This window comes from Eschrichtius robustus, chromosome 11 (genome assembly GCF_028021215.1).
Source record: "Eschrichtius robustus isolate mEscRob2 chromosome 11, mEscRob2.pri, whole genome shotgun sequence".
Classification (NCBI taxonomy): domain Eukaryota; kingdom Metazoa; phylum Chordata; class Mammalia; order Artiodactyla; family Eschrichtiidae; genus Eschrichtius; species Eschrichtius robustus.
Window position 1 is genome coordinate 18,055,485 of NC_090834.1, and position 17,602 is coordinate 18,073,086.

Genomic DNA, 17,602 nt, shown 5'->3' on the forward strand with positions numbered 1-17,602 from the left:
AAATCAGTGACCCAGAAGTTACACAGAAATCCAGTGCTATTCTAAAAAGATCTAAACAGTGTTCTTCGTTGTGAAGCAAAGATATTTCATGATCAAGCCTCAATTGAACCCCTACAGAATATTCCTCGAGACTTTCCTGAGCCTATTCTAAATTTACTGAGTAGGCTTCTGATTACAAACTCATTTTCCCAGTGCCCTGATGCTGGAGAAAGGGCTGCCCCCATACAGCACACGTTAACATGGTATTTTAGTCATTAGAAAAGGAAACCCCCATGAAAACTGATCAACGTTCAGAATTACACATCAGTTCCTAGTGTGTTTGTTGGGAATAAGTTCTTCCTTAAGGGACTGGTATAATGCTGATGTACTGATGAAATCGAATTTCTGGGCCCGGAACACGGAACCTAAAGCTTGGGCACCCTACTGACATCCTGCTCCAGAGTCTCTGAGTTGACCAGTTGACCATCATCCCTAGTGATCTCCACCCTTCCCTCATGATGACCCTCCTTTAGTCTGCAATAAGGGTTTGCTGTAAAAACCTTACACTCATTCATTCACTCAGCACTTGCTAGGGCCCTATTAAGAAGAGCCTAGAATGTCCCTTCTCCCCTAGCTCACTAAGCTCCATCGAAGTTGACTTTCAAAGACAGTTCCAAGAATACACCAAGTTCTTTGCTACCTCAAAGCCATAGTCTTGTATGCCTCCTACGGCCTCCTTCTTGTCTTTCTGGACTAGGCGAAAATGTTACCTGATAAAGGCGACCTGCACCAGCCATTCTAATTAAAGTAGCCCTTGCTCCTCCTCAGCCCCTACCACCATCTGTCTTTACCACAGCACCTTTTTAATAGCACAATTAATTTCTTTTTACTTACGTATTTTCTGTCTTGCTCACTAGAACATAGACTCTATGAGGGCAGGGATATGTCTAAGTCCTGGCTGGACCCTCACATTTTAAAACAATACACAGCACAAACCACAATCTCCAATAAATATGTATTGAAATGACAAGTGAAAAAGTGAATTCTTATTCATAAAATTGTTATTGTCTCATTAGCAACTAAATAACGTCTGGTTTCTCCAGGTATTTGGACATGTGCCATTACATTTAAGTAGTTTGTTTTCAGAGAAGAAATTCCCAAAGCAATGACCATCCTCCCATATAATTTTAGAACTGTTTTTATCAAGGGGCTGTAACTCTCCATTCCCAAAGATCTTTTAGTGTTTAAACTCAGTGTCTCAAATTATGTGTCATGTTTTTCTCAAGAAAGTGTTAACCCCAGGAAACACTTAACTATATTCTTCAAACCTAAACTAGACTTAGCATTTAATTCAAATGAAATTACTTGAAAATTTTTCAGGCTGTATCTGAAACTCTAAAATAATTTAAAAACTCATTATCTGTCCCCCTCCCACTCCCCACCCATCTCCAGGAAGCCAATCTTTGAATATTGAAGACTTTATAGCTAAAGGTCACATAAAAACAATTTCAAAATGTCAAATCTGGAAAAACAAAGTTTCAAATAACAAGGAATTTGCAGCATTCCTAGAATCACTTGGAAAAGCTGTACAAGGCCAAGAGTAGCGTAAAACACACGAACAAAGCGTTTTCCTTTGATGCGCCGATCATGAGCACATCACACAATTTCATCTCAACTAGACCACCATGGGTTTTTTGGAAATCTTCGAAGCCTTTTCGTTTAATAACTTGGGTAGTAGAGAATGTAACTTCTCTCTCTTCTACTCCTCCAGGAGAGTGTTTTGGCCGAAAGTCCCAGGCATACATACACCAGTGATTCTCAAACTCCAATATGACGACTGATACGGGCCCAGGATGAAGTATGTTTTTTAATCAATCTAAAGCACAATAAATAAGAAGAAGAAGAAGGACACGATTGGATTTTACACAAAGCTAAATGTATTCCATTTGAAGTAACTGTCCTCCACGTAGCACAGGGAGATCAGCTCGGTGCTTTGTGACCACCTAGAGGGGTGGGATAGGGAGGGTGGGAGGGAGACACAAGAGGGAGGGGACATGGGGATGTATGTATATGTATAGCTGATTCACTTTGTTACACAGCAGAAACTAACACACCACTGTAAAGCAATTATACTCCAATAAAGATGTGAAAAAAATAAATAAATAAAAAAGAAAGTAACTGTCCTTTATTCTAAAATTATGTCTTTTTATAGGTTTGAAAATGTCTTTTATGAAATGATGGTGCTAAGAGATGGTATTTTCAACATCCTTAATCGGCAAAATAAAAGTTGACAATCTCTACAGAGTATCCAGATAATGTAAAATGTTTACTATTTATAAAACCCAAAGCCGTGTAGAACAAGCACTGACCGCCTGAGGAGGGAACAAGGTTTGGCCCTGGAGTGTGTGAAGTCAACCGCCACCATTTCTGGAAGCTTGTATTTATCGTAACTCGTTCCAGCAGGAGCAATGTTTGCTCCTCTTCCACTCGAGGAAGGGCTAGGAATTTTCCTCACAGCGTTCCTAACATCTGTCCTATTTCTTAATTCTTCTGAAATTACTTTCAGGAAAAAATAATAATAAAATAAAATGAAATGAAATAGTTTTCTGCTAGTTGTTAAATGTGAACAAAAAATGACCGGGCTATCGTGTCAACCTATTTCACAGAAGACTGTAAAAGAATAAGAAGGCAGAAGGATATAACAAGGTACTTTAGAACTCCTAGAATAGTAGAGATGAGTGTATACGAAAAATAAATGAATGATTTGAACACAGAGAGCACAACCAAGATGAGTGAAAACAGAAAACTATACACAGTCTCTAGCAATGAATTCCACTGCTCAGTATGAATTGTGAGCTGGTGAGATGGAATGCAAAGTGGAAAAAGTTCCTCCACAAAAACAAAATAGGACTGGGTTCCAGGACAGCCTAGGTTGGCCATTAACCTAGATTAACCAAGAAGTACACTTAGCTCAGAATTCAGAAACATCTCTCCCCCAATCCACATGGCTAAATTTGGAGAGAAGCAGCAGGCGGCTAGACGCTCCTCAGGGATATTAATTTGTTAAATTTCCTTTGTCTGTAAACAAAACCAGCAATTCCTCATACCACTCTGACACCGACATAACAGAAAACACCACCCTAAATTACCCGCTTCCTGCTATTCCAAATCAGGGAAACAAAGGGAACTCACTCTTCCCACGGGCACAAGCAAGGGTCCCAGATTCAGCTCCTCCAAGCTGGCTCCCGTTACTCCTTCGTCCTAAGACAGAATCATTCTGAAAATGAGTCATGGTCAATTACGCGTCCTTTTTTGTGGTAAAATATACATTACATAAAACGTACCATTTTTGCCATTTTTACGTGTACAGTTCTGTGGCATTAAGTACATTCACATCATTGTGCAACCCAAATTCTGCAACTTATCCAGGGTCCCCAAGGATTCTGCAGGCTGTATGTTTTCATTTGCAGAAGAATATATTTTTGCTCCACACTCCACAACCTTCCCATTTTCTAGGGCTCATTCCTAATGAGAGACTCTTATTTTCCAAACAATAGAATACCAGTGAATTCCATTATAACCCAGGTGCAAAACTTAACCGATTAAATTATCCTTGAAGACCAAGTTAAGTCTCAGGCCCTATGCATTCAACTTGGCAAGCTGAAAGCAACTATTGCATCTTGCCTGCCTTCTAGTGGAATGAAGACTTATAATCCCTTCTTTTCTGCAGACTTCTTAACGTATATATTAACAACTTTATTGAGATACTGCTGACATACAGAAATGATATATTTAAGGTGTACAACTTAATGATTATACATATATATATAGTGGAAAAATCACCATCAAACTAAGTAACTTATCATAGCTATATACCTCTACATAGTTACCCTTGTGTGTATGTATGTTGATTTAAGACCTATTCTCTTAGAAAATTTCAAATATTCCTCTACTCAATAGAAAATACTCAACTAGGGAGGAACTCTTCATTTATATCACCACCATCGCTATGGTTCTATCAGGAGCCATATAAGGCGGGGGGAGGGGGGGGTCAAAAGGTAAAAAAAAAAAAAAAGAAGCCACATAAAATTACAGACTTCGCTCAAATAACTAAAACTCAATTAATTTTCACAGTAGATATACAGCATCTATCAATAGATATATAGCATAATAGCTTTTGCTTCATCAATAGATACAGAACGTAACAGCTTTTGCATCAACCTGCTACATACGGCTTATCCTTGCAACCACCAACTTTCCACTATCCTTGCCACTTACTAATTTTTCAAGATAGGCATTCGAGTGTACCTAGGACTTTTCATAGACTATCACAAGGCAATCAATATGTCAAAATTTATTTAATGACAAAACTGCACTTGACCACTATAACTAGCTATTCCTTATTTTTTCATTAAGGCCTACACATGTTAAGAACACCAGTTGTGCCAAAGGAAACTATCAATTTCCCCATGAACTTGTCAGCTGGTTTATTAATAAAGGGATATATTGTTTTGTAAATGAGGAAACACAGGTTTCTCTAGTTCCATTCTTAATCTCCTATGGCTAAGCTGCCAGCAGAAAAGAGGGTCTCTCTTGCCCACAGGCTCTGTACAATGGCTAGATTACCATGAACACTCAAGGAATACTGACTGGAGATTATCATCACAGTACCGGAAGTATATCTGGATGATCCTAAGAATACAGCTTGCAGGATAATTACAGCACAGACAGAACCACAGAACCACAGAACCACAGAACCACCAAATGAAGAGCCCCAGCAGCACGGGAGTGGCAAGCTCTGCTAAACAAACATACTGATCATTTTTAAGGCTGTAGTTACATTTAAACCTATTTGCATTACAGTTCATTTCACAGAAATTACTTCCTAGACTCAGGACTCCCTTGTGAAATAGTTACCAGCACTATAAATTTAAATTTCTTATTTTGGAGCAGACCAATAAATAATGAACTAATCACTGAACCATCACGTCTTCATACAGACCTACATCAAACCAGACTGGCTTATCTCACAGGTTGCCAATTATTTTACTAAAAATTAACACATGCCCCATTAGGGGATAACAGAGAATTCTGCTACATAATGAAGCTACAGAACAGAGGATTAAAACAGCAAGCTGGCCATTCCTGTGACACAAGATTTAAAATGAACACCAGGAGTTAAGATTCTCGAGAAGACTAAATGGTAGGGCTCAAACAGTGAACCTGGTGAATAAACAGGCCAGCTGGGTGGGAGAAATCCCATGACATTAATAGTAGTATCTGCTTCCTCTGAACCGCTTTCTCAAGCCTAGAGTTTTCATATCTCTTCTTGCATTAGAATTGATAACATTCCTCAGAGCCAAGTAAGGACAGAGACCATCTTGTCAAATTCTAGTTAGAAGCGCTAAGCCAGGTCAAAGTCACCCTGTTAGTGAGGTTTGTAACAGTCCTCAGCATCACAGTCATGGGCATTAAGTGAACACTGATTTAAGATAAAGGCCCAGGCACCATAGCTATGGACCAGAGCAGCCCTTCCCAGAGATCCTGGCCTGAGTCAATCTATCACCATCACGCATCAGCCATCGTGACAAGGTACCCACTGTGTACCAAGCACTGAGCTCAGAACTATGTGTAGTATGTAATTTAATCCTGACAATCCTTTGAGTTAGGTAGTACCATTCTCACTTTATAGATGAGGAAAGCGAGGCTTCGAAAAGTGAACTTGCCAAAGTCACTCAGTATGTCACGGAGCTCAGATATGGACCCAGAGTTTGACTTAAGAGCCCTGTTCTTAACTACTATAAAATCCTGTCTTCCAACACGCTGCAGTTGGCACATGAGCTAAAACCCATGCCATTCTGAGAAGTGGAAAAAGCACTGGTCAGAAAAGTCAACAGACTTAACCTTTTCATCAACTCACGCTTCCTACACTTGTGAATTTGAGCCTTCACTTACTCATTTAGAGAAGTACCACTAAAGCCTCTCTCCACTCATAGGTTGTTGTATAAGGTTAAACAACTTAGTCAACGAAATTATGAGGTAATTCTAATCTATAGTCCAGTGACTTCTGTCTGTAACTCTCACATTAGGATCACACTGCTATGTTGATATAACGGCCATATAATCGAGTTAGGATGGAATCTGAGATCAGCACAGAAGGCTTTTAGTCCAGTGGTTCTCTAGGAGACGTGGGTCACCTGCGGGCCCTTCCTCATTCTGATTCCTTGTTTTAGGGGGCATCTCTGAAGGAGATTTGTTGTAAAGACAGATGATCCTAATGCACCCTCTGGCTGAGGACGAAACTATCTACTGTGCTCTAAAGTACATAAACTTAGGAGTCAAGATATTCAAACCAAAATCCTTTCTCAAATACTTGCTGACCATTAGACATAGGGCAGCCAACTATTTACATTCTACAAACCTAGCACCGTGGCTGCCTTGCGCATAATATCTATTCAATAAGCCTTAGTTATTACCTACAGAATCACTGTCTGGTGGCTTACTTGAATTTCTTGAATGTAGCAAAGAGTAGCTATTCCAGAGCTCTGACAGTTCAGTAACTATAACTAACTATGAGCCCAATTTGCTTCTCTGAGCCTATCTCCAGTTATTCTATTCTTGACTTGCAAAGCAAAACAGAATAAGTTCACTTCCTATTTAACATAAGAAACTTAACCCACTCCTAATGGCATTATGAGCATTTAAACATTAGGCATACCACCTAAAAAAGAAAAAAAACCCATCATTTTCCAGTCATTAAACTACTAAAGAATAGATGGTACAAAAAGGGTTGCATTTCAATAGAACTAGCTTTATTATTATTTTTTTTAAACAAAAGAAATGGTCTAAAAGCAAATACAGATATGTGCCAAGGGATGGATGTGACCTGGTACTTACAAAGGAGCTGCTGTGTCATAAATGAAAACAGTATGTTAGGAGAAAAATAATTTCCAGGTGCTGTGTGCTTGAATAATCAGGAGACGCAAGTGCACTGAAGGAAGGTGCTCTGCCAAAGCAGTCAGCGTGAGCCCAGGGGGAGAAAAAGAAAAACCACCAGAGGTCCTTCCAGAGAACTACGTGGTGGCAGCATGAGAACTGGCATCAACTCACAGTCTTCTCATTTTCCCCATTTTCTATAATTTTCCTCTTCTTCTCATCTGTTTTTTTCTTGAAGATGTTATTTCGGTAAAACTGAAGTTCTTTGATGCTTTCACTAATGTCATCAAGTGCCCTACAAGCAAACATACCACGCTGAGTTGAAATGTCCAAAACCCAGAGGAGATGATCACCATTTTGCAAAGCGTAACTTTTTATAAATAACTTAAGAACAACAAGGACTACTGTAAATGCAACTATCTGACGTCATCAAGAAGTGGAATATTTCAGCATAGCAAATTTAAGTGCTTTGTTTTTTAAAAAATGTTTGAATAAAAAAAAAAAAAAAGATTTCTAAACTATAACAGATTAAAGTTTACCAAACTGTTCCATAAGATAGTGAGGTGTTCCACAGGGGAAAAAAAAAGGAATTCCGGGGTCAAATAAATTTAGGAAAACCTAGATTAAACATTTCTTCTTTTGAAGTTTTTTGCCAAGCATTTAATGTACTGATGTGTTGTGAATTCCCCAGAGGAGGTTGTACTATATACACAGTATTTCTAAAACTTAATCGACCACCTGTGTGGAATGCATATTAACAGCTCATAGCATGTAGTTTGGGAAACACTGCACAATACTTAATGACGTCCTGCACAAAATACAATCACGTACTCGAACGTAACTCGTGACTCCATCATCATAATGAACATCAATTATCAGACAGTACCTAACCACAAAAGAGGATCTACCTCCCCTCTCGTGGTGATTTGTGCTATAATCAGTGGCAGCCTGCCTCCATCTAACAGCCTTTCTTCTCCTCCAACATGCTGTTTCTCATCTGTCATAGTCTGAGAAATCAGGTAACCAAGATTACTAGAACAGTGTGCAAGTAAATCAATCTGCTCTGATTGTCAAGGGCCTCTTCTAGAGAACAAACTGCACAAACTTTAGTGCAAGAGCTTTCAGACAGTTATTTCTGTGGTTAAGGCAACAATTTTGCTTTCTTCCCAGGTCTCGGATAACCAGTGGAGAGCTGAAGCTGTCAAAAATACAGCCTCTGGCTAAATCAAGGTACACCACAGCTTAGCCGCAATACTGAAACCCAAAACAAGATCTGAAAACCCAAAGTTCTTCTACAGCCCACTATGTGGCAAAACCTGACCAATCTTGATGCGAGGCTATTTATAGTCATTAGTTATGCCATTTGGTGTGAATATCTGTACATTTCACTGTAGAAACAGCAATGTGCTTGATTATGAGGTGCTTCCTCAGGCCTTGTTAGGGGTATTACTACCTTTCTAAGACCTGAAAACTCCTGAAATCCAAAACACATCAAGCCCCAACTGTTTCACATGAGGTATCCCAGACCTGTGTTATTGTGCTGTAGTCCATGAAAGCCCAATAAAAAAACATTAATGCCAGGCTCTTTAGAGCAGGGACTTGGTCTTCCTGTTTGGCTAGAAGTGTACACGGTACACAGTACACAGTAGGTGCTCGGTACATGGATGAAACAAATGCCAGCTGCTACATCTCCCACCAAGTTTTATGTCCTTCCTCAGAGACTACAACACCAAAAAGTAAAAGAGGACTCTAGATACACAAGTTCTTTAAATTCCTTGTGTACTTCAGCCTAAGGTTGAAGACATAAAAAGAAACAATCTGAAAAACTACAAAGTGTCTAAGTTAGGCTAACTGTGTTGCACAACTGTACACAAAGTGTTCCAATTTTAAATGACTACAAATCCATATGCTTGATGGGAAGAAAATTATACTGCTCATTACTAGAAAAAAAATTAGACCGCTTCACATACCTACAAACTAAGTTATCTGCAAGTTTCAAAACAGCAATAAAGACATTAAGACCATACATATCTCACAATGGATGTTAGAACACTGATCAGAATTCCTGATAATCTTAGCAAAAGAAGGTTATTTTTATGCAGTTGTCCTTTACTTTTCCCCCAAGGGAATAGAGACATTATTTCAAGCAGTCAGGAATTCGGGAGTTATGTGCGTGTCAGACGGCCAAGCACTTGGAAGGACCCAAACTTACCTGTGAGAAGCAGCCTTCTTTGGTGCAAATTCATATTCTTCTGGATACCAGCGTCTACATACAGCAAAAATGGAACTCTCAAAGGAAACCGTCTCAAATACACTGAATAATTACGTCCTTCAAGTAGTTTAATAACTTTGTAAAAGGCATTTGGGTTGTGACTATCGAGCTGCCTCCCTGTCTGGGACTCCACCTTCGTCCCTTTCCTCTCTTCATACTATAGATTCTCTTTGGGCAAGATCAACAATGTATAAGATTGCTAAATCTGCGCACTCCAGTCCAGCCCTCTCCTGCGCTTCTGTCATGGATATCCAACTGCCCAATGGACATCTCCACCTAAAATCCACCAGACACTTCCAACTCCACACACACATATGGTCATACTCATCATCCTCAACATCTCTCTTCCCCCATCGGCCAAATCTACTCTTCCTCTTATTTTCCCCTTTATCTTTGATCAGTTCCATCATCCACCTAACCACCCAAACTAGAACGCGGGGAATCACTTTATACGTCCTCCTTTTCCTCACGCCCCCATTCAAGCACTCAGTGCCATGCTACGGACCTTCTCAAATGCTCTACCTCCTGCTCTCTACCGCCCACTGCCATTTCCCTAGCTCCTCCTTCTCTCTCCAAGATGGTGAGAGAGTCTTTCTCATCTCCCTACCTCTTTTCTTACCACCTTCTAATCAGAATGATCTAATCGCATCACCTTTATCTTCCTGCTCCCGCCTATCTTCATACCTCTGCCCATTCTCGGGAAAGCTCACTCCTCACCTTAAATACCTGGAACACGGCCACTCTTCCTTAAATCTCAACTTGAAAGCTATTTTCTCCGTGAAGTTTTTGCTACCTCCCCATTCCCCTCACTCCAGCTGCCGGGTGCGCCTTCTCTCGTGCCCGCAATATTCTACCCGCACGTTCCCCTAACAGACGTCATCACACAGTACACTTCTCAGGTGTGTTTTTTACACATCTGTCAATGCACTAGACTCTAAGCCCTTAAGGGCTCCTCATCTGTATGTTCCCAGCACGTAGGCCAACACGTGGCACAGAAAATGGGTGCTCAATAAATTTTCCAGATTAATGAAATTTATACGGAAGATTTTTGATGTTCTTTCTCCCAATTCTCACCAGTTCAAGCGAGAATGGGACGAGGAAGTTATACACCCACTTGGCCCCCTCAGTTCTACACCTTTATTCAATTACTCTGTACAAATTCTCAAGGAAAACATGCTAAATGAGGCAGTTGAATGGATCCTAAATATAGCCCTTACCTGCACAGCTCTTTAACAGTGCTCACATCAATTATTCTATAATGAAGATGTTTCATGAACTGGGGCATGTATTTGTCAAGAAACTTCTTATCTGCATGAACTGAATTTCCTAGAAAGACACGAAGCATACCGCATCTGTGTATTTCTAGTAGTATACAAAAGGATATACAAATTCATAAACTGCATTTAATTGGAGGTGATTTTTTTAAAGATTTCAAACAATTCCTCAAAGCATCTCAAAACTTCGAAATTAGGTTTGAGTGGATCTGATTAGATTACAAGTGCAGATTTCGGAGTATTTAGACAGTTTAGCTCATAATAAATTTGTAAATGGCCTCTTTATGGACAAAAGGATGAATCTATCATTCCACATACTAAAAATAACGCTCAAATCTGTATCTTCTTTAGTAATACCACATGCACAAATTTTCTCCCAGTATCACAAAATCTACAACACTAACACCAAAAGTTTAACTGTAGATAAACTCATAAGTAGATAAGCATTTATTTACATTTCAATTTTAATCAATCATATCCACATTCATGTTTCCACACAGTAATTTATATTAAAAACAGTAAATTTTAAATAAGAGCTTTAAAACAGACACCAGCTACATTGGCTAGGGGGAATATTGATACAATACATGCTATATAGTACTTAAAATCAAAACTTTTTTATGACTATTTAAGGGAAGTGTTAGTTACTATACCAGCTTACATATACAAATACAAACACACCACCACAGGACATTAGCCACCCTTTGACAATGGCAGTCCTTTCAAAATCCTAGCAGAACTGGCCTAGTTTCTTTAAAAAGTCAATGTCACAAGGGGAAAAAAAAAGATAGGTGCACATTTTAGATTAAGAGACTAAAGCGACAGAATAACCAAATGAAATGCGTGAGTCTTGACTGAATCCTGGTTGAAAAACAAATAGACATTTCGGACGTGGACTAGAGATCAGATGATGTAACTGAATTGTTTTTAATCGTCTTAAATGTGACAATGATATTGTGGTTACTTAAGAAAATGTCCTTATGCTTAGGAAATGCTGGGTGAACTATTTAGGGATGAAGTGTCATGATGCCTGCAATTTACTTTCAAATGTCCAAAAAAATAGACAGATAAATATGGCACAAGGTGAACAACTACTAGATCCCACTTTTCTGTATATTTGAAATTTTTCCATAATAAAAATAGGTGGAAAATTTTTATTGAGTTAATCTGGGTATCCCAGATCTCATGTCAGGTTTCGGGGCATTTTTCCCCGATATTCATGTATAAATTTATACAAGGAAATTTGAGCAACAAAAGTAAGATGGATAATCCAAATCAGGGTTAAGTGGAAGGCACGATGATCCTGGCTGATCGTTCTGGAACCGCAGTCTCTTGAACCGCTACGATGGAAGACTATCTACAAGGCAGACATAGGACTGGATTTTACCTGCAAGTGGACAGAGCCCCGGAGGAGTCAGCTGTCGTACAAAGGACAGAAATTCATACTCTGCCTGCTGCAGTGTCATTGTACTCTCCTTCACTGCTTTGGTTAGACCAGACTGCAAGAGAGAATCCCCAGCCCCACCAAGACACATGAAGTCAGTGTTCAAAGGCATCCAGATATGAAACTTCACTTCTAAAATGGGCAAATATAACCACAGATGGACCATTTACAGAGCTCAAGTTCACACTGAAACTGCCATCTTGGCACCGATTTTTTTCTTAAAGAATCCAAGTCAGATAAGCTAGGTTCCTGATTGTTAATAGCATTTCCACAGTCAGAAAAGATGGCGCTCAAAGTCCAAGGATATAACCTCTGGGAAGAACCAACTTAACAGGAGAGCGGCATTCTCCCTTCTCTGAAAGTTGATCGTCTAACCTTATCCAAAAGACTGACTTGAGCAATACTTGATAATCCGCAATGTGCTCGCGACAGACTGAATGCAGGAGAGGAAAAAAGAGGACATTCAGGAGAAGATGGTCTCGAGAGGTCCCAAAGATGAAAAGTGAACAAGCAAGCAGTTTCCCAGGCTCGCCAAGCAATCTTCCTCTACCCCTTTTATGGTAATGTTACCTTCCCATGATGCTCCTTACACCAATCTGACATGCTGTCCAGTAACTCATCTGGCTGTTTTATAATCAGGTTAGGACCCTGTGGATAGGAAAAGCTGTTATTCATCCAGAATCAATGGGGATAAGCTTGGTTTCTGAGTTTAACTGCTTTAGGAATTACATATATATACTAGAGAAGGGAAGAAAGATGAGGGACTTTGTTAACTCTAAAAGTGGTCCTCATTCATTCCAGCACTATTTATGACGACAAAAAATAATGAACGAACACACACATGACACAACCGAAAACTGAAATGCCTATCAACAGAGGACACAGGTATCCACCAAAGGTCAGCAAACTATAGCCCCAGCTTGTGGCTTTTTTTTCTTTTAATTGCCAGCAAGCTACGAATGACTTTTACATTTGTAAATGGTTGTAAAACAAACAAATATGGGACAGAGAGGTACGTGGCACTCTAAGCCTAAAATACTTAATATTTGGTGTTTTTTAGAAAAGGCTTGCCAGCCCCTGACTATGAAAAGTGTCTATACTGCCAAGTGAAAAAAGCAAATTGCAGAACAGTGTATGCATGCTTATGAGTTCACTTATACTTGATTTAAAAAAACACACATTTGTATATGCATGGAAAATACTAAGAAAATACATAAAAGTTGGGGAGTGGGATGAGACAGGAGAAGAACAGCACAAAAAAACAACTTACTATACATAATATTTTGCATAAAGCTATACTGTTTACTTTTAACAGTATTTTCACATTAAAAACTTCAAAAAGTAATTGGTGACATGTGAAAGATTGGAAAAAAAAAAAAAAAGTGATGCTGGAATTCTCAGCTCCACTTAATAGAACATTCAACTGTGAGTCAGATAGAATCCCAGCAGTAGCAGAAGCTCAACTTGTGGCAGTAAAGCAAGTCACCTTCGGCTTAGTTTTACCTTCTGTACCATGGAGATAACAGCACCCCCCCAACCCCTTCCCTCACAGGGATGTTAACAGGATAAAAGAAATTATAGATATGAAAGTTCTTTGAACTCTCTGGGAAAGAAAGATTCTCTAAATCCAAGGTATGATTACTACTAAAGCGGTAAAAGTACTTTGCAATTAGTGAGAGGAATGGCAAGAATTTGACTAAAATATGCCTGACAGCTACAACTAACAAGGAGTTTTAGCCAAACAAGAAAACTGGTGACGGCAATCTCCATGAAGAAGCAAAAAATTTGCTCTGATAACCTTTTTTTTTTTTTTTTTAAACTGAAGTATAGTTGATTTCCAATGTTGTGTTAATTTCTGCTATACAGCAGAGTGATTCAGTTTTACATACATATACATTCTTTTTTATATTCTTTCCCATTCTGGTTGACCTCAGGATATTGAATATAGTTCCCTGTGCAATACAGTAGGACCTTGCTGTTTTGATAACATATTTTTTAAGAAACCAAAAACCTCATATTGCAAAACACAATTCTAACAAACCATGATGGAAAAAGCCAACGACTATCAACTTAAGGCTATTTAACTTACTCTAGATCCCAGTGTGGCACACTAGGCTACTTACGGAAAAATTTCCAGGTGGGATGTCTGTTCTTCTAGCGTAAAACATTTTCCTCAGACTCATATACAAGAATAAAACATACATTCCACAGAACTGACACTTCAGTGTTAACAGCCCCTAAACAATTTTTTTTTTTTTACATCCTTATCCTCACAGGAATAAAGATGCAGACGTAGAGAATGGACTTGAGGACATGGGGAAGGGGAAGCTGGGACGAAGTGAGAGAGGGGCATGGACATATATACACTACCAAATGTAAAATAGATAGCTAGTGGGAAGCAGCCGCATAGCACAGGGAGATCAGCTGGGTGCTTTGTGACCACCTAGAGGGGTGGGATAGGGGGGGTGGGATAGGGAGGGTGGGAGGGAGATGCAAGAGGAAGGAGATATGGGGATATATGTATATGTATAGCTGATTCACTTTGTTATAAAGCAGAAACTAACACACCATTGTAAAGCAATTATACTCCAATCAAGATGTTAAAAAAAAAATCCTTATCCTCATCAGACTGGGTCTATTTACAAATGCCACCCTCATGTGCAGCTGTGTGACTACAGACCCAAATTTCCTCCAGGGTACATATCAACTAACTGGTCCATTAAACTGTCAGTATTTCACATTATATCAACCGTCTAAGGGAAAAACTCTTCTTCAGACAAGGGTAAGTAGGGCTGGTAAATAAACACACTTCTCTTCACTATTCATATCTAGGAAATTCCAAGTGACAGGAAAAAACAACCAAACCTAAAACTCAAGGTTCATATAAAAGATTTTTTGTTTCTTTTGTTTTGGAAAAAAAAGAGGTAGTTGCTACAGTGAGATACAAAGTCTCATGATTCCCCTCCAGCTGATGTTATCAGGAGGTACTCCAAGATATATGCCTGGTACTCCATGAAAGTAGCAATTCATCTAAAATGGTTCCTCCCCTCTCTTACCTACCCAGGAAAATAAGTAGAACTCTTAACTGTAGACTTGTGAAATTTATCCAGTGCCAGTAGCACATCAATCCGACCCTCTGGAAACTTATTTTAACAAAACTGTCTTTCCCCAAAACATCCCTACTGTGTTCCTATTCTAGAGTTTCTCACCACCTCCGAATACTGCTGACAATATGACACAGAGTTATTCAGGGCCCAGGATTTCACCCTCTACCAATCACACGTTCTCATACGCTTATTAAATGCTTTGTGAGTGGCCAAAAGGCAACAGGTGTGTTTTATTTGTTTTGCTTAATGTTTCAGTTAAAAGCAGCATGTTAAAACCTTAATCGTGCCCAATATGTCAACAGGAGGATATTTTATGATTCTGTATCAACAGGAATTCTAAAATCTTAATATAGATCTAGACGAATCACATGTCCTAGCTGAAAAGGTAGAAACTGGATATACGGAGTTATAAGCTAAGCTATATATAAGCTAAGATTGTAATATAAAGAAGTCAACTTTGGCATGAGTCACCAATCCTGGTGGGACCACAGTCAAGTGTCTTATTGGTTGGGAGCACTTTACTCAGACTGCTTGGGTTAAACTCCTGGCACTCCCAATAACTAGCCAGGTGGCCTTAGGCAAATTACCCAACAACTGTCTGCCAAAGCGTCTCTCTCTATATAGTGAGTATAACAGTACCTACCTTATAGTTGCTGTGAGGATTAACAGTGAATACACGTAAAGCACTTAGAACTGTGCCTGGCACACAGTAAGCTCTTAGCAAATGATAGCATTTATAGTTCCTAATTTTTGGCAGTACTATAGAAAAATCCTAGGCTCTGAGATGGATTACTTTGGTTCTCGTACCAAGCCCACCATGACCTAGAACATTATTTTGGACCTTAATCTACAGGGACCTCAGTTTTCTTATCTTTTAAATAAAGAGATGGGGGGGGCACCAATCTTTAGATTTCCAAAACACTCTAAACAGTATGGTTGTATTACAAGGCATAACCTACTTCAGCCAAAATGTTGAGATCAGAGTCAGTTATCAGACAGGCCATCTCAATAATCTGGTCCTTCTCAATGTCCAATCCTGTCATCTGCAATAAAAAATACATCACACACACGAAACCGTCTTTCTGGCCTACTGTATCCAAGTTTATTTAACAGGACATCCCTCAAGCATATTCAATTTATATCCCACAGCCAGGATAAAAGAGACAAGAATGCTCCTTGAGCAAGTCCTCAAGGCACTCATTATGAGTTATTTACTCAATAAACATTTACCAAGGGCCTGTTACATGCCAGGCATCACAGTCCTACTCTGGGGCCGATGCAAAGTAAGCAAAATTGAGTGCTGACAGCATTCAATTTTGGAAGAGTTAGATAACTAACATTACTACATCTCTGCAGAGTGTACAAAGTTTTTATGTTAATTACACCACTTGATCTTCATCACAATCTAGTGTTATGATCCCCATTTCATATATGAGAAAACTGAGGCTCAAGGGAGAGGGGAGTGCTTGGCTGAGTATGGAAAACCGAAAGGGATCAGAACCGGGTTGTAGTCCTAACCCCGACCTTCACTAAAGGCGCGACCTTGAATGAGCTGAGTCCTCTCTCTGGGCCTCAGTTTTCTCCTTTAGGGAACGTGGGGTAAGGCTGAGTCATCCCCGGAGTCCCGTCTAGCTCTAACAACCTAAGGTCCTGGGAGACTGGGGAACTGGGGTCTAGCACAGCCGCTGTGCGCACCCCTACCCCCGTGACCCTGAGCCCATCAGAGGGTTAGGGAGGTCCACATCTGGGCGGAATCGGGGGCTAGGGCAAGCCATATGGATGACTCCACCCTCTGGAAAAGAAACCCCACAGTCCGGCACAGTCCCCAACACCCGCAGGACTCCTGCACCCCCCCGACCTGCCCCGCGCCGTCCACAGCAGGGAGGCGCTCACCTGCCACACCTGAGACCCAGACACTGCCACTCTCCCCGGACAGGCTCGGCTACTCTGTCCCACGCGCGAAACCTCACTCGTCTCCCCTCACGCCCCACCGCCCTGACTCACCTCCAGGTCTACCCAGACCATCCGCTGAGCCATGCTCTCCCCAGCCGCCATGGCTGCGCCAGCTTCACGGACACCCCACGCCCCGAACGACCCTCGAGTCCCACCCACACCTCGCAACAGCCTGAAACCCAGGGAGCCGCCTAGCATCACCCGGCACAAGCCACCACGGCCCCAGCCTTTCAGCCGGCGCTGGCGCAGGCGCGATGGTCGCTAAACGTCGCAAACCCGCGGGGAGGTGCAGGAGCGAAAACCGCAAGTCCCAGCATCCAGTGCGCCGGCTGGCCCTGAACAGTCCGGCTTAGCTGCCGAATGGGATGATGGGCCTTAGAGTCTTGTCTGGTGTTGCGCCCGATATCCCCGCCCCCGCCACGTGTTTTCGGATGTTGCTGGACGCGCATGATTTTCAGAACTAAGTTTATTCGTTTCCAGGAGTTATTTCCTGAATTTGGATTAGTTGTAAATCGCCTAGTTGAGGAGGAACTCTTGTACTTTAAGTCGAAAAAGACCTGGTTACCGGTTTGTTTGTTTTTTAATGTATCTTTTTTGCTTTTTTTCCCCCTTCTTTTTACTTACTTGCAACTCCACT

The 17,602-nt window shown here is 40.5% G+C and overlaps 1 protein-coding gene across 2 annotated transcripts; it reads right to left on the bottom strand.

Moving 5' to 3' along the window:
* Positions 1-6,769: 6,769 nt before the first annotated feature.
* REXO2 (RNA exonuclease 2) lies at positions 6,770-17,221 on the bottom strand. Of its 2 annotated transcripts, XM_068555805.1 has the most exons (7): positions 17,017-17,219; positions 15,972-16,055; positions 12,476-12,553; positions 11,849-11,960; positions 10,405-10,513; positions 9,128-9,181; positions 6,770-7,210 (listed from the first exon to the last, which is right to left on the bottom strand). In XM_068555805.1, the coding sequence occupies exons 1-7, from the start codon at positions 17,161-17,163 to the stop codon at positions 7,081-7,083; spliced, it is 714 nt and encodes a 237-aa protein (XP_068411906.1). In that variant the 5' UTR covers positions 17,164-17,219; the 3' UTR covers positions 6,770-7,080. The 2 variants fall into 2 exon arrangements, with proteins under 2 accessions (XP_068411906.1, XP_068411907.1); XM_068555806.1 differs by lacking the exon at positions 15,972-16,055 and having other exon boundaries at positions 17,017-17,221.
* Between the last annotated feature and the right edge of the window lie 381 nt (positions 17,222-17,602).

Excerpts from the sequence above, each read along its gene's own strand:
- REXO2 (XM_068555805.1), bottom strand. The coding sequence starts at position 17,163 with ATGCTAGGCGGCTCCCTGGGTTTCAGGCTGTTGCGAGGTGTGGGTGGG. Across the intron at positions 11,961-12,475 it reads GTAAGGAGCATCATGGGAAG|TCTGGTCTAACCAAAGCAGT; the intron begins GTAACATTACCA and ends TCTCTCTTGCAG. Across the intron at positions 10,514-11,848 it reads GGGGCTCTGTCCACTTGCAG|GAAATTCAGTTCATGCAGAT; the intron begins GTAAAATCCAGT and ends GTGTCTTTCTAG.